The following is a 23,698-nucleotide window of genomic DNA, read 5'->3' as shown; positions in this document are numbered from 1 at the left end:
CAGTTGGTGCTGTAGAAGTACACATCTTCAAATCATTTTTTACAATGAAACACAGCTGCAAACATTGGAATCCGCACACTAAACCATCTGGATGTCTGGATAAGAGAAAAATCATATATATATATATATATATATATATTACAAAATAGGAAAAAGAGAATGTTACAATTTACATCTTGCCCTACACCCAACCCCCTAATGGTAGTTCTAAAATCAAATGTATCTCATTCACAATCACACTATGTTACCTTTATTATTTCATGCTACAGCCCTAATCCTAACCACATAAACCCTAAACCCCCTTAAAACGTTGTGAAATCCCAACAAACCACCCTAGAAACCCACTAAACTATTTATCCATCGAACAAAAAAAATAAAAAAATTATGGAACCTTGAGATAAGAAATCAAAGTTAAGAGAGAGAAAAAAAGGCTTATATATCTAGTCTATTAGGTAAGTGTATGAATGTCTGCAAAGTAAAATAATATAAAATATAACTGTTATTTTGAATGAAAATCTGAGTGGGTTTCTGGAACATGTTGAAAAACAATTAGAATTTTGATAAAAATGTTTTCTTAGGATGATTATTATTATTTTGATAAAATATGAAGACTCAAGAATTTACAGATATTTGTCTAGAAAATACAATTGCAATTGCTTTGGAAAATGTTAAAACCCCGCGTATCCTTAGACGTGAAGTTTAGGAGACATATCATTATCTCCTATTTGCCGTGCATGTAAATGTTTAATTGGGATTTCTACTACAACTAGGATATGGATTTATGTTGCAACTTCCTACATGATTTCGGATTTCTTGGGACTTCTATAAATAGAGGCGTGAAGTGGAGGTTTCATATAGAAAGCATACACACTAAAAAGAGTACAATCCTACTTTGTGAAGCATTCTTCTTGATAAATTTGCGAGTTTACAAGAAAAATGACATCAGTCTGGCCTGGACTTGAGAAACCCAAAAATTTGGAAAGCCAAAAGAAAGTGGCACCTGTGTGGCCGGGACTTGACAATTTGACACCGGTATGGCAAAGGCTCGAGAAACCTGAAGATTTTGGAGGCAAAAGGAAAATGGCGCCGGTGTGGCCAGGGCTCGAGAAACCGAAAGAATTGGGAGGCAAAAAGAAAATGACACCAGTTTGGCCAGGGCTAGAGAAGCCGAATTTGGTCGATGCAAAGGACAATGAGATAGGCCAATACAATTGTTTTGTGGTTGAGTTCCCATTAGTTTCTTTCTAATGTAATTCCTTCTTGTACTGTAAAAGTTGTGCACAAACACGTTGTGTTTACTTGTTTTCTCATTCTCACTTAGTATCAGTTGCGTGGGAACTAAACAAGATTAAGAAGTCAAACAACTCCTGTTTTTTCTCACAAGGATCAGATATTCACATTTCGTACATGTTTAAATGTGGCTTTCTTTAGCAAATGACAACGAAATGATCTGCTCATCTGATGCTTGACAAAATACATACAGGAATAGGACTGGACCTCTTGATGTTTAAGAGGGTTTGTTTAACACATCGCTTAAGAAGTTAAGATAATACAAATGGTTTTATTGAAAATTAAAATATGATGATGACAGTACACATCTTGATAAGCATACATTAAACTAATATTATAACATTCTTAATTGGTTAGGTTGGCTTGTTTATATTTTAATTAAAGATAGATAACGAAAAAGTGACGTAAGAGTGAAGAAAAAGATTATAGATGCAAATGAGGGAAAAAATGTATATGTAAATAATTCATAAAGTAAATAAAAATAATAGTATATGTGAAATGGAAATTGCAGACAATCTTTTGGCTTGGGCCACAGAATTAGCAAAGAGTTTTTATCAAAAATAGCCAAAATTTACCCCATACTTTCATAAATGTCAGTTTTTATAAAAACTTTCAAAAATAGATAAAAATGCACTTAAATAGACATAAATGTCCTCAAAACTAAAATTCACATAAATAAATAAAAGAAAGTCAATCAGATAAATAAAGAGTGTTGCTAAACGAACCCTAAAATTAACTGAGTACACCCCTTGATCTAAATACACCATAATATTTTAATTCAAATGTAAAATTAATTAAGTACACTATATTTAACTACCAAAAATACCCCTGGTACACCCTAATACACTATCACACACACCTTTTTAAACAAATACTAACCATTAAATTAATCTAATGAATTCTAATAAGTCCACGACACCATAATTGTATCAACCTAAAACTCACTCACCATTTGCACATTCTTAGCCAATACTTATGAAATTAAAAATAATAAAAAAATATTCCAGCAATAACTACCTCCTTCCCGACCCAGCCTCCTCACTGCCAGCCATGGCTGACGCCACTCACTGTCTCCACTATCAGCCATGGTCCCCGCCCCTCACACTCTTTCGTTCTCTCACACAGACTTTCCCCCTTATGTACCTATAGTTGATAACCAATTACAGTACTTGTGGCAAATTATTAGTGATTAGAATTTGATAAAATTATTCACTATTATTGCAGAAATGATAAGCTTTATCCCATAGAAATCAAAATTGGATTATCACTAGAGGGTGGTTTTGGAGTTAGGAGAGATTCCGAATGATGGATGACTTCAATTTGTAGCCCTTGTTGAGAGTCCATCATCCAAAATTCAGAGAGAGAGAGAGAGAGAGATAGAACCACATGGCTGGCTAGTAGTGGGGTAAATGGGTTGGGTCGGGAAGGTGTTTATGTTTGATGAGATATATATTTTTATTATTTTTTATATTTCAAAAGTATTGGGTACAATGCAAATTGTGAGTTTTATGTTAGTACAATTTGCTATGTGGACTTATTAGAATTGATTAGATTAATCTAATGGTTAGTATTGGCTTAAATGCGTATAAATGCACTGATACTAAATGCAGAGGCTCGGAATCCGTGAGTAAGGTGTACTTATTAAAATCATATTTGTTTCACAATTCAATTTATTCTTTTTGGTCATTCTATAATAGGGTAAATTAGTAATTTAATAAATAGTTTGACAGTATGGTGTACTCAGTTAATTTTAGGGTTCGTTTAGCAACACTCTAAATAAAATAAAAAAGAGTATTCCAAGAAAACTTGATTTCATATCTAAGCATATGATTCGACTACTATGCCAAATAGACATCTCCACCTGCGACCCTTTCAAGCATCAACTGAAGAAGATAACAAAAAACATAGCAAGTCAGAAGTATACAACTTTTGTTTTTTTTTGTTTTGTTTTGTTTTTTTAGTTTTTGCTTTAATAACTTATTGGTCTTCAAAAATGACAAGGTTCTAAACAATTGGAGATGACAATAGAAATAACCTAGGATTACATCATCAACTAAGAAAAATCAATCCAAATGTGATAATAAGAAAAACATGGTAGCAAAGAATATACATTTTAACTACGTGCAATTTCCTGAATGTTTGATCAATCAAGCATTGGATGAAGACACTTATTACTACTACTTAGACTCACAAGTAACCCTGAGACTAAACAGAATTTAAATGAGGTTGAATTTAGTTGTTTGGAGCAAAAACTTATAAAAGGGGAATGCAAAATAGCAAGTGACTGAAAACTACTAAAAGGGATTGCAACATAGCAAGTGACCAGCAAGTAGATGTTTAGAAAATTTAGAGACAATGAAACAAGCACTAGGGATTCAACTTCACCATGACATTCCAATTTCAAGCTACAAGTTAACAATCACTTAAGTTGATTAATTCAATTTCTGGAGTTGTTCTTTCTTATATATGATTGTCCATATGGTGTTTGGTTTTAATCATGTACTCAGAATACACAATTTAGCTATAGTGTTTAGTCTAAACTATGAATCTAAATACATTAAGTTTAAGAAGAACACTAAGGAACCAAGTAAGCATTTAAACATGGTGTTTTTCCTAAATGCATACCCACTCATTTACTAATAAGTTCAAGAGTCATATGGTGTTTATGTAAACTTGAACTAAATAACCGACATGCAGGTGTTAATAGTAGCCAGCTATTTAAGCATGCATAAAGATTCAACTAAAAACAAGTGAATGAGACCAAAAAATTAGAATCAACAAGGAGTAACATTAACTTGAAAACATGAAACTGTATTGTCAGGCTACAATGAAACCCTAGCTATGGTAATTAGTTACACCCCATTAATGGAAAATACAATTGAATCATAATAAAAACATGAAGAAGGTAAGAAAAACCCGAGAAGAACAAATTATGTTGTTGAAGAGCTCCTCACAGCTTCCACCATGTATACTTGCAGCCAGAGATGAAGAGTGGTGTGGATGTGTGGATTGTGTTTGGGAAATGATGGGGATATGAAGGATGGAGTGGTTGCTGGGAAAGGTGTATGAGGTTGTGATTAATGAATGTTTGAGTGAGAATTGTGCTGGAATAGGTGATCTGGTAGGAGTTGGAAGAGAGGGATTGTGAATCCCAGGATGTGATTAATGAAAGTGTTTGGAATGGAAGTAGTATTTACAGGGAGAAGGAAATAGGACCTCTGATTTCAATATGACTTCTACCTACAACACTTGCAATTGAAAATCAGTTTCTTGGCTGCTGCACTTCACCAACAAATCCCACTAGAAGCAATATCTCATGCATAGCTCATCATGAACAAGCATCAATTATGTCATGCTTAGGTCAGAATGATGAATAACTTCTTAGGCTCACGAATTGGGTTTCTCTCAATCAAATAACGACTTTGAGCCCACCATCTTCGAGTTCAGAATGTCTTCTTTCCAACCACATGTAATTTGGCCTAATCCAAGCTCATATGAAGAAGATAAGTTCGAAACGAATTTGTAACTTAGTCTCCAGTCTTTGCACGTTTTTGCACCATTTTGCTTCAAATGCCTAAAGTGGTACCTAGAGCTCAATAAACTGAATAACAAATACAAAATAGATTAAAAGCACAAGTTTTAATTTAAAACATAACCAAACAATAGGGTAGAGTGCTACAAAATGATACCGAATTATGCATTGATCATGAGACATAAACATATAGACAAATGTAAATAGAGAACTATGAAAAAAATGGAAACATAGAAAATATATATATATATATATATAATTGACAAAAAATTCCATATAAAAAAAAAGACAAAATAAAGTAGGCTCATTTAGGCCCAGCCGAATCGATGGGCTTTTTCAAGCCAGGCTCATGGGATGGGCTTGGGCTTTGAATTTTCTGAAAAAACTCAATCTGGCCCATTATTTTCTCTCTCCTTTGTGAAGTCCGGCCCGACTTAACCCAAGCCCATTAAATTTGGGCTAGACCCATTGACGAGGCTTAATCAGACAACACAAGAAAAAAAAAATATATTACAATACCACAGTCTCGATCTCTTGGACCACAGGAGTCCAAGAGATTGTGGTCACCTACTGTTGGATATTAATCTAATGGTTCAAAAAGGTTTCTTAAAAGGAGTGCAAGAGTGAGTGAACCGTTGAATTTACATCCAATGATGAGTGACCACAAATCTCTTGGACCCCTGTAGTCCAAGAAATGGAACTATACAATACCAAAAATCTATCTTCTTCTTTTTATTTCTAAATATTTCCAACACATAAAGCTCAGAAGTTCACAAAACAAAACTTACCAAGAAACTACTCGCATTTTTTTCAAGGATAATATATATGTTTGTTCTTTTTTACGTTTTAGTAAATCAGCATCATCTCCATGAATTCCCTTGTCTAGATTTGTTTTCTATGTATCTCCCAACCCTTTGACCTGATATAAAAAAACAAAAAACAAAAAATATAAGCAGCTTAAAGATCAATTTTGACAATAAAGTAATTCCTCGAAATTAATTTCGTTTCTACAATAACTTAAAGATCATTAACCTTCCTTAATAGTACTCTCTCAAATTTCCATAAATTTAAAATATGATTTTGGAGTTTTAGTATTGAAGATAATGTCGTAACAATTTTGTATCAATTTTTTGGGTATTCTTCTAATAGATATTTAATTATATACTTATTCTTAACACTAGTGATATAGATAAACCTTACACTATTTAATTTCTATAAACAAATCCAAAAAATAACAGCTGGTCCTGTTGAATTTAATTTTGATTATTAAATTATTTTGATGCATTATTGAGTGTTTTGGGTATTTTTATAAAGTTTTGGGTTGAGATTGTTTTAAGAAAGGGTGGTGATTTTTCCACTCCCCTTTTATCCATCTATACTCCTTTTTGTTTTTTTAATATTTTTTACTATAAGATAAAAGGGAGTGTAAGTGAACAAAAGAGAAGTGAGAACATACAATTTTAAAAAAATGAAATGTAAGTGGATAAAAAGGGAGTGGAAAAATCAGGATTGCACTTTTGTAATTTATAGAAAGTTTGAATTCTCTTTATTATGTTGTACATGAACTTTGGGTGTGTTTCTAAAAAACCTTTTCATGTAGGGTTTTTCTTTATAATTTAGGACTCTATATTGGGCATAATAATAAATCCCTCTTTTTCTAACTCTTATACATTTATGCTTTTTTAAGATTAAAAAATAAAAAATAATCTCAAATAACACGTGGCACAACTTCAGGGTACACAAACTTAAATTTTGACCCAAATCTAAAATCCGGGTCTTCTGATTGAGATATGGCCTGAGGATGTCAGCACGGAGACAAACTATGATCGATGTCAGCAGCTTGAGGATTCATGGAAGCCAACTTCTGCTTGGCAATTTTATTCTTATCTACAAAGGCAGCAGGAACCTCATCCATCATAGTTTGTCTCTCAACGGCAGCGTCTAATTTTGCTCTAAGATGCACTATCTTCTCGGCAGCCACGCCTAAGCGTTCTTGAAGGGCAGGAATTTTAAAAGCTTGCACCTCCAAGAATTCCTGAAGAGAAGAACTCCGAAGCTGTATCAATAGTTGTCTGTGCTTGAAGAAAGGCAGTAGCATTTTCAGGGAGCTCATTCCTAAAGACTGTCAACCTAGTCTTCAAATGAGCATATGGGAAGACACTGGCTGACAAAAGAACCTCTGAAGAAGCACAAAAAAAATTCTTGCATTTCAGAGTTCGTTAAAGCATCAAAACCTTGACAAAGTTTCCCTCGGATGGTCTCCTTGGCAGACTCCACAGCTGCTTGCGTAGTTTTTGGTCGAACATCAGAATGATGGGTAACAGAACCCCGAAGTAGATCGTTAACGTCAGCCTCTAAGGAACTCAACTCATCCAACAACTATAGGGATACAGCAAAGCTAGTAGATGAACACAGCCAACCGAAAAAAAAAAGAAGATAAGAAACACTACAACTGACCTTGTGTGATCCGGCTGTAGGAAATAATTCTGAATGAAAATTATTACTCAGCAACCTTGAACTTGTATTGGAGGGACAAATGGTTGCAGGCTCCTGAAAATTAAGAACATCAACCTAAGACTAACACACATAACTATTATGAAATGCCATAATTCAAAGAAAAGCATTTATATTCTTCACTGGCTGAGGACGTGAGAAGTTCTCACTGAGAACTGAGTTGTTGAAACACATAGGCAAGTGGAAGGCTGTGCGACAGCATGGTATGGATTAACAAATAGGTCGTCAAGAATACCTCTAGAGAAACAGTGACATTCTGTATTATGACAGTAAAATATGAAGATATAAACAATGAAGGAAAAGAAACAGAGAATGTATTTGTCTCTCAACAGCAGCGTCTAGTATTGACCTAATGAATGGAAACTAGCTTTTTCGTTCCTAATTGGGATTCTTTGTGTCTAATAACACTTTCTAGGTTTTCAATAACAGCAGGTTCTACACATGAGAACTAAAAAGTAGTTTTCCCTTTTGCCGTGGTGAGATGGCACTTTGCAATTTGGGTTTTCAGTGGTTTTGAAGCAAAATTAACATCAAACAATAATCAAATGTGGGTTAGGTTAGTTTGTCTAGACGTCCGCCCTCTTGCATCTGAGTTCAAACCCTTTTTCATACATTAGAGTAGTTTAGAATATTTTCAAAATAATAATAATAATCAAAGCCATAACGAATCATATTCTCTGTCAGTTAATATGAGAAAGGTGAAGCAGAGTTTGTAAGAAATGGTGGTAAATTTGATCCGCATAAGTCCGAAATTCAAAAGGTTTTTTTTTATTTTTTGGTTCTTTTTAACATATTTCATGCCTTGGTTTAAAGTTTAGGCATTTACTGCTTCATTGGTTAAACAAAATTGTGTTCAGTCGCAAATTTTTCTAAGAATATTCACTAACTGCTTTAAGAAGATAAAGAAGAACAATTTTATCTTCTTCAACCAATACGTACTCCCGATGTTCTAATTAAAATGTACATCAAAATGGCACAAACCTCATTGAAGGTTAAAACCACTATTAACTGTGGATATAAATAGAACACATTTCATATGTTCTAAACTATGACAAATAAGGGAGGAATTACCTAACTCAAAAGTCCAAACTTTGTAATGCTTGCCACAGTGTAGAACTAGGGCCGGGCTTAAAGTTTTTATACACAAGAATTTCTGTCAAGGGGAAAACATTGGGATATTGAGCACAATATGGAATGTATCTCCTCAAACATCTGCCAAGTTCTAGGAATTCTCGATCTCTTTCTAAGAAACAAAACATCGTAGCTCGAAAGAAACATATCGAATATTTCGGATGGAGAAGATGAAGGACTTTAACTCCAACTGAAGAGGAGGGTGGAAGAATGTTTGAAGGAAGAGAGGGAGAAGGAGAATCTTTTGCTTGAACTAATGAGACTAGGATAAGACCCATTATTATCACCATTTGTACTCTGATATGATTTTCCTCCATTAGTTTTGAAATGTACAAGCTCTTCTTTCAAAGTTGAATAAATATGTGTAAAATGTAAACCCTTTGACATACTTTAATCGTCAAAAAAAATTTCAAATCTATAATTTGGGCTGCACCGTAGAAAGAAAACAGAGAAATTTTAGTTCTTAATTAGGGATTTTAAATTAACCAGCCAATGAAGAGAGAAACAAGAATAGGAAGAAGAAACGTCACAAACTTGATTGTACGGCAACTTGGTTACGTTCCTATAAAGTTGAATTTACTATTCGCTGTTGAATTTTAAGTCACTATTTATTTATTTTTTAAATTTAACCACACAAACTTAAAACAAAAGTTAACTCAAATTTTCAGACTTGTGGGGTTTAAGGAAAGAAAAGAACTGTTTGTGACCTTGTGTGCTTCAAAAATTTACATATCTGGAATTTTATGTCCATGAACCTCAAATGCCATTGAAGGAAATGAGTAAAAGCAGCAAACTCCTCTTTTTTTTTTTTTTTTTTTGGATTTAAAGGCGAAGGGAGGATATGCGAAGCAGTTTTGTTTCTCCCAAAGGGTGTTTATAAAAAGAAAACTGATCAGAGAATCAGAAATTGAAAGGTCTTGCTCTTGACTTGAGAATTACAATGTACGCAAATGTGAATTCCGGTTGGCCAGGACAACCCCTTTCATCCGAATTTGATTACCTTCTCCGTAAATTAGATAAGTTAGGCTATCACTTGTAACCCCAAAGAATAAAAGAGGGCAAATGCATGACACATAAGAAAATGGTATGATAAAAAAATCAAACATATTATGGAAGTGCACATTGAGTGTCTAAATCAGTGAAATCACACTAACTCATCAATGGGATATTAATTAGCCACTAGATGATTAGCCAATGATTTGCATCCATCTCGGGTACCTATTTGACCTTGCATCATAAAAAATTGCAAAATTTAACCAAAATAAGGAAACAGAGGAAAAAGTAAAATTGCATACAACTAACAAAAATCGTCTTACGCCACCACTCTGTTTACATGCCAAGTTCAATTCAAACATAAAGAGAGTACAAGAATTTCAAAGTTTATGTCCTAATTTAAGTACACCTTTTCCAACCTCTAACCATTTGCAGGTATCTAGATGGGCTTGCTCATCAAACTCTTAAATATTGGCATACCTACAAAAATATAACAAACCTTGCACAGGATCGACCACGGAGAGAGAACTAGAGGCCAAGTGCTGAGAGAAGTTCACGCCATCTTGGAGTTTCTTCATCAAAAATGTAGGTCAAAGGGGAAACTAGAACCCCGCTGCCTCCAATCTGCACCAAATTATAGGAGATTAAACCCCAGTATCCAAGGAAAATCTTAAATGAAACATGGACCTAGATTCAAAATTTAATATACAAAAAATACGCCTTTGTGTACAAGAGGCAGGCACAATGATATCTGCAGAGAAACTCCACATCCAAGGTTTAAACCAGTTCTAATTTAGAACCATTGTTCCAGCATATTAAAAAAATGACCAACTGAAAACTAGAAACTAGTTCAAACCAATGTTCATTTGTCATTGTGAAACAAATAAAGGGCAGAGTTGGCTGCTTATGTATCTAGGTGGCATGTCTGTCAATTAACCAACCAAACAAGAGCATGTTGTTGTGCACAAAACAAACAAACTAGAGAAGCTCCTAGCCAATTCAAAATATTTTCCTAGTCCCAGCAATATTTAAAAAATAATAATGACGAAACTGTCTGATTGAACAGTCCAACTGCCATCCTCTGACTTATTATTTATTTGTTTCTTTTATATATACTGTAAAGATAAATACATAAGCCAGAAGAATTTCGCTGCATGAATGTGAGGGTGCTGGTCAACAGAACAAGCACTCTCATAGCATTTGAGAAGCGAGGATTCATTTTACATAACATTGAACAATGCTTATAATATATTATCATGGCTCACCGCTCTCAGTTGTTGTACAGACTTGTAGAGCGCCTTTTTGGGTACACATATGACTATGGCATAGTAATCAGAAGAAATTTGCCCATCACGTTTGCAAAAAACCGGACTTATGGTGGGTCCCTGCACGTGTTACCATGTAGATTATTTAGAAACTCATCAAAGTGAAAAAGGGTCAGTATATCACCTTAAAAGACCAGTTATTAGTGTACACTGCAACTTGAACTTAAGGCTCATGGTTAGAGAGTAATGCTTTATTTCAAACCTCACCTGCAAACCTGATAATGATGGCTGGCTCAAGACACGCTCAGCCACTTCCTCTGTACTACTTCCTCTCATATTTGCAGTTACCTATTATGAATGCATGAAAAGAAAATTTAAAAATTATGGGAAAAAAATCCTGAAGGTACAAAAACAGGTTTCCAGATACGCACCGTGAACTGACCCTCAGCCCTTAGATGTGCCTCCAATCTTTCAAGAATCTCATGTGTTGTGTCCAGTGCACTTTTCCTTTGGATCAACGATCTCTTGCTTGCAACAAGAACTGCCTAAAGAAAATCTAATTACAAGCATAAAACAAGATATGGAAAGAGCAGACAGTTGAACAAGCTCCTTCTAAGTAGCATGCTTAAACCTACAAGATCACATGCTAGGTAAGATGAGCCATAAAGCAAGAACCATACCTGGCTTCGCAACACAACTCCCCCCTCGATCTCTTTCAAGTTGTTTTCTTTCAGTGTGATCCCACTACTCACAAGGTCCAAAATTGCATCAGCTATCCCCATCTAAATTCAAAAGAGAGACAGGTGGCAATTAATTATTTTCTACTTTTATTGATAAGTTAAAAAAAACCTTAGCTTCAAATGCCAAGGTCAACATGAAACTAGATTGTACAAAAGATTGAAGACCATCCCCATGAAACAACTAGCTAAAGAGTCATTTGAATGTATGGTCATCTAGAACTTAAGCATGGATTCAGTCTCTTCAAGAAATATCATAATATTAACTGCAGCAGCTAGAATCCTGCAGAGTTCTGGACTAGTATAACGTTGAATGAGACGACTTATGGGTTACATATTGATACACAAAATTATTTGAAACAAAAACTACACGATAAAAACCAATAGCCTATGTTTCTCCTCAAAAGGAATCAGTAAACAATGAATTGAAGATATCGCTAATAATGATACATATACTGGGAAATATGCATCATGCTTTGTATTATGCTGGGAGCAATGCAACTACATTCAGACAGCAGGCAATGCTCCTCATAAGTTCAAGCAACCTCATCAAATTTTACTCTGACAAAGCATTTTCTTACCGCGGGAGCTGCCTCAAGTGCTCCATCGGCAGTTGAAAAGCTCACATGGTTCAGTCCATTTTCTTTCATAAATTTCGGTCCCAGCTGCAGTAGAAGACAAAAGAGAAATTAAATCCAAACAGAACCCTTATTTCCAATAAGATAACAAAAGAAACTTATTCCCAAAATGGAAAGTGATGAATAATACGGTGAAAAAATCTTAAACACACTGCGTACATAGGTGAAGCCAGTAGCAACTCGAAGAGGTTTCTCTTCAGTCCATTGAGGCATTTGTGCTAAATCCTTCAGTGAATTTATATTCTCAAAAATCCCATATTTTGGAATCTGAAAAAACAAAGGATATTTGAAGGCTATTAAAGGAAATATGAGTGAGATAATTGGAATTGGCTATTTGGGTAATAAGAAAGTAACTCACTGCAAGGGATAAGCGGCAGTCCCCATAATCAAGAGCATCATGAACAATGATAAGATCTTCATTCCCCTAAAATAGAACTTTAGATGATTAGTGTTCTGTTCTCTTTGAACAAGTAATACAAGTGATAAGCTTTAATTATCAATGCAATTCTTCATATTCATTTTGGATAAGAAAAAAATAATAAACAATGAAAATATCTTTAATAGAAGAACAACATGAAGTAATTTTTCTGACACAATATGCAGAATGAAAGAGTGCAAAAGAGGACAAATAACTTATATTTAAAAAATAAAAGGACAGATTCTATGAGATGGCCTGCTTCCAAAGTTTTATCTAACACTCAATTCTTAAATATAATACAGCTGCAAGGGGATTGTAGCTCAGTGGTTAAGAACATTTACACTTGCACTTGAGGTCTATCTCTCCCCCAATATCCCTTGTATCAACAAAAATATATAACAGAGGTCTTCCAAAAGAATACACTGGTTTACTGGTCAAGTAACTATGCTGGACTATCCAAAGGTCTCAGAAGCGATGAAAAAGAAGACATAGCCTATTGCTTTATGAGTTGTTACTCTGCAAGTGCATGCACATTTCCATCTGTTTCTGGCTCTGACTTATTTCCTGGTTGGTCAACTACATTCACAGGTCTGACGTCAAGGGATTAAAACAGGGGGAAAGCCTACTATAGTTGGAGGCTTTCCTTCTCTTCTATTTGGCAAGTAATCCAAATGATGATAAGTTTTAAATATCAATGTACTTCTTCATAGTCATTTTGGATAACAAGCAAAGGAAATAGAAAATATTTCTTCAAGAGAGGGACGACATGACTGCAGGTAATTTTTAAACATACACAAATTACTAAGGAAAAACAGTGATGATCTGTTTATTAATCATTTTAAAATGTTTCAACTGAATATTGATTCATACCTTTTGGCAGAGGTATCATGGCAAAACCAAAGGCAAAACAAGCAAGCCATGATTGGTCTGAGGTAAGTATCAAGAAATTGAGAGATCATGATTGAACGATGACTAAAATCACAAATATCAACGTTTTTGCACACAGTAACAGCACATGGGATGACTCATGACTGTTGGTGTCAATTATATAGCTTTCTCCATTGTTTGGCCCAACGATTACAAAAAAATAATGATAGCAAGTTATGAAAATTTCTAAACAAATTCCACACCAAAAGAAAAAGGAGTACATTCTAAGAAATTTTTTTAATTTTTTTTTTCATCTGTTTTAAACAAAGGGCCAACTTCATATCTATAAATTTGAACTTCTAAGTAAATACATTCTGGGTTAAGCATTCCAATATCCAAGATACACAGCTAGCATGGAAGACGACATCATTAGTTTCTAAAGATTTGATGATATTGAGATGGAAATCAATTTTTCATGCAGAATTTTATAGTGCTGAATAGAACCCAACTACATTTACAATTGTGCACCCTAAATCCCAATTACATATACAACTGCACACCCTAAAACCAATAAATTGAATGAATAAGATATTTAGGTGATGGTTACCTGCCCATATTCGCTGACGGTATCAAAACCTGCTATGCCAAGGTCTAAGTCTCCAGACAACAATTTCCGTACAATGTCTTTGGGCCGTTGAAACCACACTTCCAAATCCGAAAGCTGCAGTGAAAATTCACGGAGAACTGGATTTCAATTCTTTTTTTCAAAAATAAATAAATAAAAGATAAAAGATAAAAAATTTGAATGAAAGAGAAGGAACCTGTGGGATTTGTGCAACATATTGGCGCGGATTGACATGCTTGACGGACAATTGACAATCCTTGAGAAGATCAAGAGTGTCGGCGGCCATGCGGCCTTTGCTTGGCAAGCCAAGACGAATCTCGTTCCTCTCGGGGACTCTTCCATTCACCACTTCCGCCGCCGATTGCAGCTGCGAAACGCTACATGTGATGTGGAAAGACCGGGAGATGGGAACGTAGCGAGTAGGAAAGAACGGGCACTTTGTTAGATTTGGATTTGACGCCAACATCTTCCTCTTTGTTTCAGATTTTGATTTTGAAAACGTTAGCAGCCGAAAACGGGACTGAGGGTGAGAGAGTTCAGAGCGAGAGACAGAGACTGGGAGAGATGGGTTGCGGGTGGGCTGATGGCCGAGAAATTTCAAGTTAGGATATTATGTTAGTATTTATATGAAACTTAAGTACAAGAAATAATATATTTAGTCCTATTTAGTCCTCCTTTGTTGAGCTGGGCCCCCTACCTATTTTCTACCCAAAATATAACAGTGTATTTATACTATTATTATTGCCGACTTTCAAGTAAAGAGGTCTTGACTTAAACGAGGATGCCGACATCTTTTGTGACTCACAATGCACTTTAAATTTGGGAGTTTTTGACAAGTTTAACAAAATAAAATAAAATAATATTTTCATGTGCTCATCTCTACATGTGTTTGTTATGGTTGGAGTAGAAACTTTATATATAACCCGTGTTGTGGTCTTTTAAGATAATATTTAATTTAAATATAAGAAGTATAATTGAAGATGCTCTTAGTGACTTTTGATAAATAATGTAAACATGACACGTATGCAATGTTTTCTATATTTTTAGAATGCTGATATTTCCACCTCCTGTCCTATTTTCTCACTCACCCTACTTCCTACCCACCATGTAAATTTGAAAAAATAAAATCCTATCTTTCCACCCATCATTATTCCTAAAATACCATTTAATTTTTAATTCAAGAAAATTCTCTTTGCTAATCCATTAGGGATCCGGATCCTTTGCTTTGGTTTTTCTCATAATTAAAACATACAAATATATTTTCCTTAAAATGTAAATTAATTCCCTCTCTCATCCATTATTTGGCATCTCTTTGTTTAATTAAGGAGTTTTTTTCCTTTTTAATTCTTATGAAATTGAGTTTTTATTTTAGGGTTGATTTTTTTCCTTAAGTCCTTAAAAGTCATTTTGCAAAGGGGTAAATTTGTATATAAAATTTTGAAAATAAGGTGGGTGGGAAAATATGACAAGTGGGTGGAAATAGCAGCACTCTATTTTTATTACATTTACATGTAAAAAATTATTATTTACACGACCCAAAATTCAATACAAAAAATGTTACTATCACTCCGTTGCATGTGAATATACATGGTTGCTACCTCACAAAAAGGGAGTTGATTTTTCAACTTCTATTTTGTCCACTTACACTCTCTTTGTTGGAAATTGTATGTTTTCACTCATATTTTGTCCACTTATATTCTCTTATTGGAAATTGTATGTTATAGTAAAAATTATTATTATTATTATTATTTAAAGGGAGGGTACGAGGACAAAAAATGGAGTGAAAAAATCAACACCCCATAAAAAATGTTATATTTTATTTTAGTCACTCAAGTTTGACACCAATTGCAATTTAAAACCTCATGTTTAAAACGTTGCAGTGTTACTCGACTTCATATATATATATATATATTATATATATATATATATACCACATTGTCGTACTACCTTAGTATTCTATAATTACTTTGTATAAGGTGCAATGTCAATCCTTCAACCATCATTCCGTAAGATTCGCAGTAATACAGAATGTCAGTTCAAAAATATAATATTTGAGTTTTTATGAATAAAATATTATTTTAGTTTGAAATCGCAATTATTGTCAACTTGAGGGGCTAAACATTATGCCACACATTTTTCATAGAACACCATTATTTACTTTGTACAATTTATTTCCTAATTTTATGAAATATAATATTTATATTTTCAAGTCTATTATTGCATTTTTAAAGGAGTTGATTTTCTCACTAATTTTTTTATCTATTTATAATCTCTTTATTAGAAATTGTACATTCTCACTTTTCTTGTTTATTTACACTCCCTTGTATGTTATTAAAAAAAAAAATTTAAAATTTATTCTACTTTCTTTTGGCCTGAATTTATCTTACTTTTTTTTTTGTTTTTTTGCAAAGGACTTACTAGTGCAGTGGTATAAAGTATTTACTCTTTTAAACAAATTTCTGAATTTAAATGATAGCATCCGTGTAATGTGTGTAAATTTAGTATAATATTATCCCTCAATAGAAAGCGACCCTGTCGACAAAATTTCCCTCCGTTTATTTTAAAGCGATACAGAGTTACAGCAGGGCATATGAAATTTCATTCAATCAAACACGTTACGGAAAGAAGAAGCTACCACGTTGCGTCAATGTCACGCCACGTGGTGATCCAACGGCTGGTAATGTCGGTAGCAGTATAAATGCCTTAATCCACCGAATAATCAATCACACTTTCTTTCTTCTAAGAAGACTTCAGAGCCTTCTTTCTTTTTCTTCTTCTCTGCAACAACTACTCCTCCTTTACTTTCTTTTCCAAAGAGCTTCGGTCAGGCCAATCGTTGTACGATTTGTAGGGTTTTCGTTTTCGAATTTGATTTTGATGGAGTCGGCAACGACGTCGTCTCGTGAAGCGGACTTCGAATACTTGTTCAAGCTGTTGCTGATTGGGGATTCTGGGGTTGGAAAGAGCACCCTTCTCTTGAGTTTCACTTCCGATACCTTTGAGGATCTCTCTCCTACTATTGGTGACTTATCCTTCCTTAAATTTTGTTTTTTAAAACTATTATTTGTATTTTTTTTTTCTTTTTGTAATTTTGCTTTTTATATTTTCTTTTTGTAGGTGTGGATTTTAAGATAAAACATGTTACTCTTGGTGGTAAAAAGTTGAAGCTTGCAATTTGGGACACAGGTAATGAGTTGTGTTATATAGTACTTTTTCACCTTTGTATGGAGATTAAGTTTATTGTGCAACATTGTGAAGTTCTTCAATTAAAATTATGAATTGCTTGATCATATACCATTTTTTAGATTACTCAACACATTTTCCAAGTGGATGATCAGTTCTTACTATTTTGGTGGTTATATGGTTTCTACAACCTTTCGATTTTTTGGTATTTGGTGTTTCCTTGTATATGATTACTTATTTGTCATCAGAAAATGGATTACTAGGTTTGATGGTGCAGAAGTTTTTCAATTTGATATTGTTTGCAAGTTTCACACAAATTCACTGACATAAAAAGTATTGTTCATAATGCAGCTGGACAGGAAAGGTTTAGAACTCTTACTAGTTCATATTACAGAGGAGCTCAAGGGATAATATTGGGTATGTTTGTCTCTTTCGTGTTTATCCAGCACACATTTTTCTCTTGTTAACTATATTGTTTATAGGTTAGCTGTTGTTTGAGAATCTATGGGACTTTGTACTTATTTATTGATCTGGTGCAGTGTATGATGTGACGCGAAGAGAAACATTTACGAATTTGTCTGATATATGGGCTAAAGAAATTGACCTGTACTCCACAAATCAAGATTGCATCAAGATGCTTGTTGGAAACAAAGTCGATAAGGTATGTACTCTCTCACTTTCAGTTGTTGATTATTTCATTAAGTATTGCACCAAGGTTCTAGGGCCTAGTTGGTGTTGTATATTTTATTTTTTGGATCGGATAGTTGGCGTTGATTTGGTTTAGAAGTTATCCATTCTCTCTCGCGCACTCATTAGACACTTAGAAGTCTTGAATCATTAGAAAAGAAGGGAAAAGTAGGATTTCCTCGATCTTGACCTTTTCATTTTCTAATCAATCTGCCAGAGGTCCCCAAATCTATTGCAATTATTTGTATAGCCAATATGACAATTAAAAGCCTAACCATAGCTATATAAATAACTAAGTGTAATTATTTCCTGAGTTGTAATTCTGATAAATAGAAACTAAAAGCAATCTAATTCAAGCTTGCGATCATTGCTAAGACAAAGACAAGTTTTATTCATGTTTTCATCATCAACAATCCGTGTTCAAGTTTATTCATGTATTCATCATCAAGAATCCATGTTCAGGTTATCTTTTTTTTTCCCCCCAGGAAAGTGAAAGGACTGTCAGTAAAAAAGAGGGGATGGACTTTGCAAGGGAGTATGGATGCCTTTTCCTTGAGTGTAGTGCAAAAGCTCGAGTAAATGTTGAGCAATGCTTTGAGGAGCTTGTCTTAAAGGTATGCAAAATGGTGGCTTCCCTCTTTTTTCTAAATTACTTATGATTATGAGATGTCTTCTATATGGGTTCTCTGGGATGGTACTGGTTCAGATAATGGTTTGTTTTCTAGATTTGCTACCACAATTTATGGGCACTGGGTACTTTGGAAATGATTGTTGTCACCATAATTTCATAATGCTTCATTTCTCTTAATGGCTTTGATAGTGTTGAAGTTGGTTTGTATTTACAAGACATTTTTCATATTAAAGTTACTATTCGTAGATCAATGTCAACTTGGATGTTTGATGATTGCATTATGATAATCTGGCAGGCCAACTTATCTTTTTGGTTTAGTTGGATGTTTTCTCTTGTGAATCTGTGATGATGTTATTGTACCATTTGATGCAGATATTGGAAACACCAAGTCTCCTGACCGAGGGCTCAGCAGGTGTGAAAAAGAACATTTTCAAACAAAAACCTGCTGAATCTGATGCTGCATCAACAAGTGGCTGTTGCTAGTGGTGATTGGATTTTGAGATTTCAACATATGTTGGCATATTACCCATTTGTCTTCTTTTTACCAAGGCTGATTCGAAATTCTCGTGTATCATCATCAAATTTAACGGAACTGTGATACGGTGATATTTGGGGTGATATTTGGTGTGATTTAACCCGACAATTATATATTTATAATTTCCAGAGCTGAGATTTCAGGGTTTCCGATTGTTGTCTTCTTCTTTTCCTTATTTGTTTCAGTTACCTCTTTCTGAATTTGAATGTGAAGCTTGATCGAACAAGTACTTCTGGGTTATAGTAATGATTCCTGATTCTCCTATTTTAAATGTGATCAACTACATTTTGTACATAGCATAGCAGCCTGGAAAGTGAGTGAGTTTTACCTGCGCCGTATGGTAATATCAACTGATAATTTGATACACCGATCCATCGGAGACATGCAATGTTATATTCGTAAAGAGCAGCAAACTGCTCTTTAAAGTGAAATTGTAGACCAAGTTATTACACGTATCCATGCCACGGAAGTGGCTTGTAAACCAACAATTTGTTGTTTGAGGACAATTACTCAGGACCCGCTGTTATATTTGGTCGGCGTGATGCATCAGTAATATGATATCGAAATCAGAAAACAACAAACGATAGGGTGAAGGAAACTGCATCCGTATCTCATCAAAAAAATAAGACCTAATGAAAACCAGTAGTTACTTATATGGTGGCGCAATGCCTTCTCTACTTTCTCAACCTTGCAAGCTAGAATTCAAAACCAAGTTTACAAGACTACAACAAAACTATTCGCCAAATGGCCATCCTCTGTATGATTGGAGAAAGCAAAACGCCATAAACCGAACAAACAGATAAAATGGAACCAACGAGCCTGAAGAAACTAGGTTGAATGTTCAATGGTAAAAGAGAGCTAACAGAAGCATTACAATCTGCAAACAAGGTTCCACCATAATGTTATCTAGTCATCAAGCCATGGACTTTCGCTTCTCTTCCTCCAGTCGCTGCAGCTCAGTCAGTCTCTCAGCCCATGCTCTTTCCCTTGCCACAGCAGCCATTTTGTTCTCAATTCTCTTTATATTCTTCTTCCTTTTAGCCTCCTGCACTAGAGCCTTTCTTTTCTTCTTTTCTGACTGCACAACCTCGAAAGTAGTCCATATTAGAGGAAAAGCATATCTACAAAAGGGATTTCAATAAGGACTGAAGTTCAAATTAAAAAATTGTATTTTAGGCAAGCAGGAGGAGGAATTAAATTCCATCCCAACCTAAGGATTGTTCCAGGCCAAAACGATTCCAAACCGTGTAAGACTATTGCATATGCCTTGGCACAATATCCTATATTCACTACCGTTATAATCTATGCAAACCAAGTAACCAGCTAACCGAAAATAAATTATAAGACCAGCTAGAGAACTGTATCATCCAAGACAAAGGGACAGGAGATTTGGACAATTTTGATTTATTTTTTCAAGCAAAATCATCTCAAATATATGAATATTTGCATCACTGAATATAATTCAAGTATGTGTTACTGATTTTTATAGCGTTGAATTGCCCAATTCATTCTACTGTATCAAGGATTCCTCATCCAACTACCCCATCTAAATAGATTGTAAAGAACGAGCAATTTCTGAATTATTATAGTGAAACAAACAAAGTCCTCTCTATGGTAAGCTTTAACAGGAAAACTGAGCATTTTCTGAGTAAGACATGACACAGTTTGTAACTGAAATATAAAATAATAAAATAAAATAAAATTCCCAAACAAAGAAGATAAGACTAAGTTCCCAGTTATCTTCATGACAATGTACTTAGATTTCTATTTTCGTAAAACACCCTAGTATATCTAAACCATTACAGACAACAGAAACATAATAGAGAGACGAATAAAAGAGTTCACGAAATACACACCAATATAAATGCGCGGCGCAGCCTCATGCGCTTCTTCTCATTCCTCCTCTTCACACTTCCTTCATTGGGTCTACTAGGAACTATCGGTTCACCAGGAGCACACTGAATCCCAGCATACGGTCCTGCATTCAAATAATAATGAATATCATGAATTTTTTATTGAAACCAAATCTCTAACTAAACTATTTCCCCAAATCCTAAATGTAAATCAATAAATTAAGCATTAGTAGCACTTGACGGTTAAGACTCTGTTTTTTCTTTCCACAGAAACCAAACATGAAATTTCCAACAGTGCAATCATATCCAAGAGGTAATTAGTTAATAAGAGTTCACCTCAAATTAGGAGAGTCAGGTTTAGGATGAAGAAGCTACCTGGAGGTCTTATGCTGGCCCTTTTTCGACGAGACTTGAGGCTGGGTCGCCGCTTTGGGAAACGAGTATCTGTCAAGCTGTGGAAATGATTCGAAATCAGAAAAGACCACGGAGCTTGGCCACCAGAAAGGAAGCGGGTCTCAGGTTTTGGGCACACAGAACTGGCAGCAAATGAGGTTAAGGAGCATGTCGAGGTGCGGGATATTAGGGTCCGGGATAAAGGCCGCACAATGGACCTTAGGGCTCCAAATACCATCTCTTTTGTTTGATTTCAAGTGTTGATGAAGCAGTGATGATTATTTTTAATTATCTGAAATCAAGTTATTCATTTTAGCAAGTTTAAACAAAAACCCTCAACTTATGACCTACTAGAAATCACATATGAATCAAAAGCCACCCGATATTACGTCAATGCCATGATAATTCAAATACCCATAAATCAAGAACCCAGTATGATTTTGTTCATACATTCATACATTCAGTAGTGAAAATAAAAAATTTCCTGTTAAAGCACATGCCAAGTGAATCAAATTGAAAAACTCACACAACAATACACAAACCCAGATGAAATAAATTTTTTTTTTTTTTAAAAACTATTAATTTAAGCTGAATTTCTACACTTCCAGCAATAATGTTTGCAAAAACGGAAAGATTCCATTACCTGCAAGAACGTGAAACTCTCTGTGTGTTTAAAGCTATTGCGTTCGCTTTCCCGCAGCCAGTGTTGGGTACGTTGAGAGAGCGAAATGGCTAAGAGCGAGAGAGAGAACGGAGAGATGAAGCCGAGCAGAGCAAAATTTGGGCCCCAATGGATCCGGTCGACCATTTTGCGGACTGGGCTAAAATGTAGTGGGCTGGATTAAATTCGGATTCTTTCTGGTCCGAGGAATTAAATCTGGTTCGGTTGCATATACAAAGGTGATGATTTTGGCACTAAAAATCTCACATTCCACACACCTCTACTACCACTCACACCTAGGGGTGGCATTTTAAACCGAAAAACCGAAAAACCGCAAAAACCAACCGATATTTTACCGCAATAAAACCGCAATCGCGGTAAACCGAACCGCAATCGCGGTATTAAGAATCGAACCGCATTTACGGTTGCGGTTGCGGTATTTGATTTTCAAAATTTGCGGTTACCGCAAACCGCAAAGTATAGCCGCACGGCTATATTCTATGAATAATTAAGTAAAATTGTAAACCCTTCTCTTCTCTTGAATTGGTGGAAAGGGAACCAAACAAGATATCCTATTCTTTCACAAGTTCCCAAGGATATCTTTGCAATTCCAAGTTCTACGGTTGCTAGTGAAAATGCTTTTAGCCTAGGCAAGAGGATTGTGGATCCTTTTAGAAGCTCTTTGCATCCTAAAATGGTAGAGGCATTAGTGTGTACTAGTGATTGGCTTAGAGCGGACGAATTTTCCTTTTACAAGGAACCAACAGATGATGAGGTTGAATTCTACAAGGAAATGGAAGATATGACAACTTGTAAGTAATTAGTTTATTTATGCTAATGTTATTTATGCTTCTTCTTATAATAAAATGTACTAAACTATGTTGTTTTATTTGTAAATAGCATTGGTGCTCAAACAACACAAAGGGGTTCTTCAAATCCACTCACCACTAACACTTGAGTTTGTAACATTGGTGTATTGCATTTTTCCTTTTAGTTTGTAACTTTAATTAACTGTGAATTGGAATTTTCTTTTTGGTTGTAACTTTAATTCATTTTGCTTTTGGTTTGTAAATTTAAAGGATTTGGAATTAGAATGCTTGAGAAGTTTAACTTTAATTGGAATATTTGGAATTGTAACTTTAATTTTCTTAGGTTGTGAATGCTTGAGAATTGGAATCGATTGTGAATTTATATATGCTTGAGAAATTGAGGTTGTGTATTTATTTATTTAGGTTGTAAATTTATATTTTTGTGAATGCTTGAGAATTTGCGGTTTTAAACCGCAAATTCGCGGTAACCGACCGCATTTTTGCGGTTTACCGCAATGCGGTAAACCGCAAAACGCGGTCGGTTTGCGGTTTCAAAAATCACCAAACCGCAAATAGTCGGTCGGTTTGCGGTTTGAGTAAAAATTCGCGGTTACCGAACCGCAACCACCCCTACTCACACCTATAAAAAGGGGGCGCCAAGATTATCACAATAATTAATCACTATGTCAATCACCTTTAAACTTGGCACGAAAATTTTGTAAGACATATAAAGTTGGAATTCTCTTTATCAAGGGGGAAAAAAAAAATATTTAGGGCACATTTCATTTAGGCATGCGGTTCGGTTTGAATTGATTTCACTTTTAAATTACAATTAAATTAATTAATTGTTAAGCTGTTTGATTTTATTTGAGCTAAAATGAGGAGAGAAGTGAAAACAAAACCACTATTATAGTATAAAGTTATATCATTTTTATA

General features: G+C 34.7%; 3 protein-coding genes across 3 annotated transcripts; 1 reads left to right on the top strand and 2 right to left on the bottom strand.

Moving 5' to 3' along the window:
* LOC18768498 (ATP phosphoribosyltransferase 1, chloroplastic) lies at positions 9,732–14,629 on the bottom strand. The gene is made up of 10 exons (XM_007199870.2): positions 14,207–14,629; positions 13,993–14,106; positions 12,459–12,524; positions 12,260–12,367; positions 12,044–12,127; positions 11,406–11,507; positions 11,157–11,270; positions 10,993–11,073; positions 10,726–10,845; positions 9,732–10,084 (listed from the first exon to the last, which is right to left on the bottom strand). Exons 1-10 carry the CDS (start codon positions 14,474–14,476, stop codon positions 9,989–9,991), a joined length of 1,155 nt encoding a protein of 384 aa, XP_007199932.1. The 5' UTR covers positions 14,477–14,629; the 3' UTR covers positions 9,732–9,988.
* LOC18767383 (ras-related protein RABC1) lies at positions 16,732–19,286 on the top strand. The gene is made up of 6 exons (XM_007200424.2): positions 16,732–17,032; positions 17,128–17,196; positions 17,545–17,610; positions 17,733–17,854; positions 18,366–18,494; positions 18,884–19,286. The coding sequence occupies exons 1-6, from the start codon at positions 16,888–16,890 to the stop codon at positions 18,992–18,994; spliced, it is 642 nt and encodes a 213-aa protein (XP_007200486.1). The 5' UTR covers positions 16,732–16,887; the 3' UTR covers positions 18,995–19,286.
* On the bottom strand, positions 19,633–22,096 carry LOC18766633. The gene is made up of 4 exons (XM_007201321.2): positions 21,936–22,096; positions 21,275–21,584; positions 20,903–21,024; positions 19,633–20,124 (listed from the first exon to the last, which is right to left on the bottom strand). Exons 2-4 carry the CDS (start codon positions 21,528–21,530, stop codon positions 19,960–19,962), a joined length of 543 nt encoding a protein of 180 aa, XP_007201383.1. The 5' UTR covers positions 21,531–21,584; positions 21,936–22,096; the 3' UTR covers positions 19,633–19,959.

Source organism: Prunus persica, chromosome G8, assembly GCF_000346465.2.
Source record: "Prunus persica cultivar Lovell chromosome G8, Prunus_persica_NCBIv2, whole genome shotgun sequence".
NCBI classification, from domain to species: Eukaryota; Viridiplantae; Streptophyta; class Magnoliopsida; order Rosales; family Rosaceae; genus Prunus; species Prunus persica.
Note: the sequence above shows the minus strand (reverse complement) of the source record. Positions and strands in the feature narration are given on the sequence as shown.

Coding starts and splice junctions, on each gene's coding strand:
- LOC18768498 (XM_007199870.2), bottom strand. CDS start 14,476: ATGTTGGCGTCAAATCCAAATCTAACAAAGTGCCCGTTCTTTCCTACT. Junction 12,368..12,458: donor ACTGCCGCTTATCCCTTGCA/GTGAGTTACTTT, acceptor TTGTTTTTTCAG/ATTCCAAAATATGGGATTTT. Junction 11,074..11,156: donor GGGCTGAGGGTCAGTTCACG/GTGCGTATCTGG, acceptor CATTCATAATAG/GTAACTGCAAATATGAGAGG.
- LOC18767383 (XM_007200424.2), top strand. CDS start 16,888: ATGGAGTCGGCAACGACGTCGTCTCGTGAAGCGGACTTCGAATACTTG. Junction 17,611..17,732: donor AGCTCAAGGGATAATATTGG/GTATGTTTGTCT, acceptor GATCTGGTGCAG/TGTATGATGTGACGCGAAGA. Junction 17,855..18,365: donor TTGGAAACAAAGTCGATAAG/GTATGTACTCTC, acceptor TTTTCCCCCCAG/GAAAGTGAAAGGACTGTCAG.
- LOC18766633 (XM_007201321.2), bottom strand. CDS start 21,530: ATGGTATTTGGAGCCCTAAGGTCCATTGTGCGGCCTTTATCCCGGACC. Junction 21,025..21,274: donor GGCCAGCATAAGACCTCCAG/GTAGCTTCTTCA, acceptor ATTTGAATGCAG/GACCGTATGCTGGGATTCAG. Junction 20,125..20,902: donor TGCGCCGCGCATTTATATTG/GTGTGTATTTCG, acceptor GAGGTTGTGCAG/TCAGAAAAGAAGAAAAGAAA.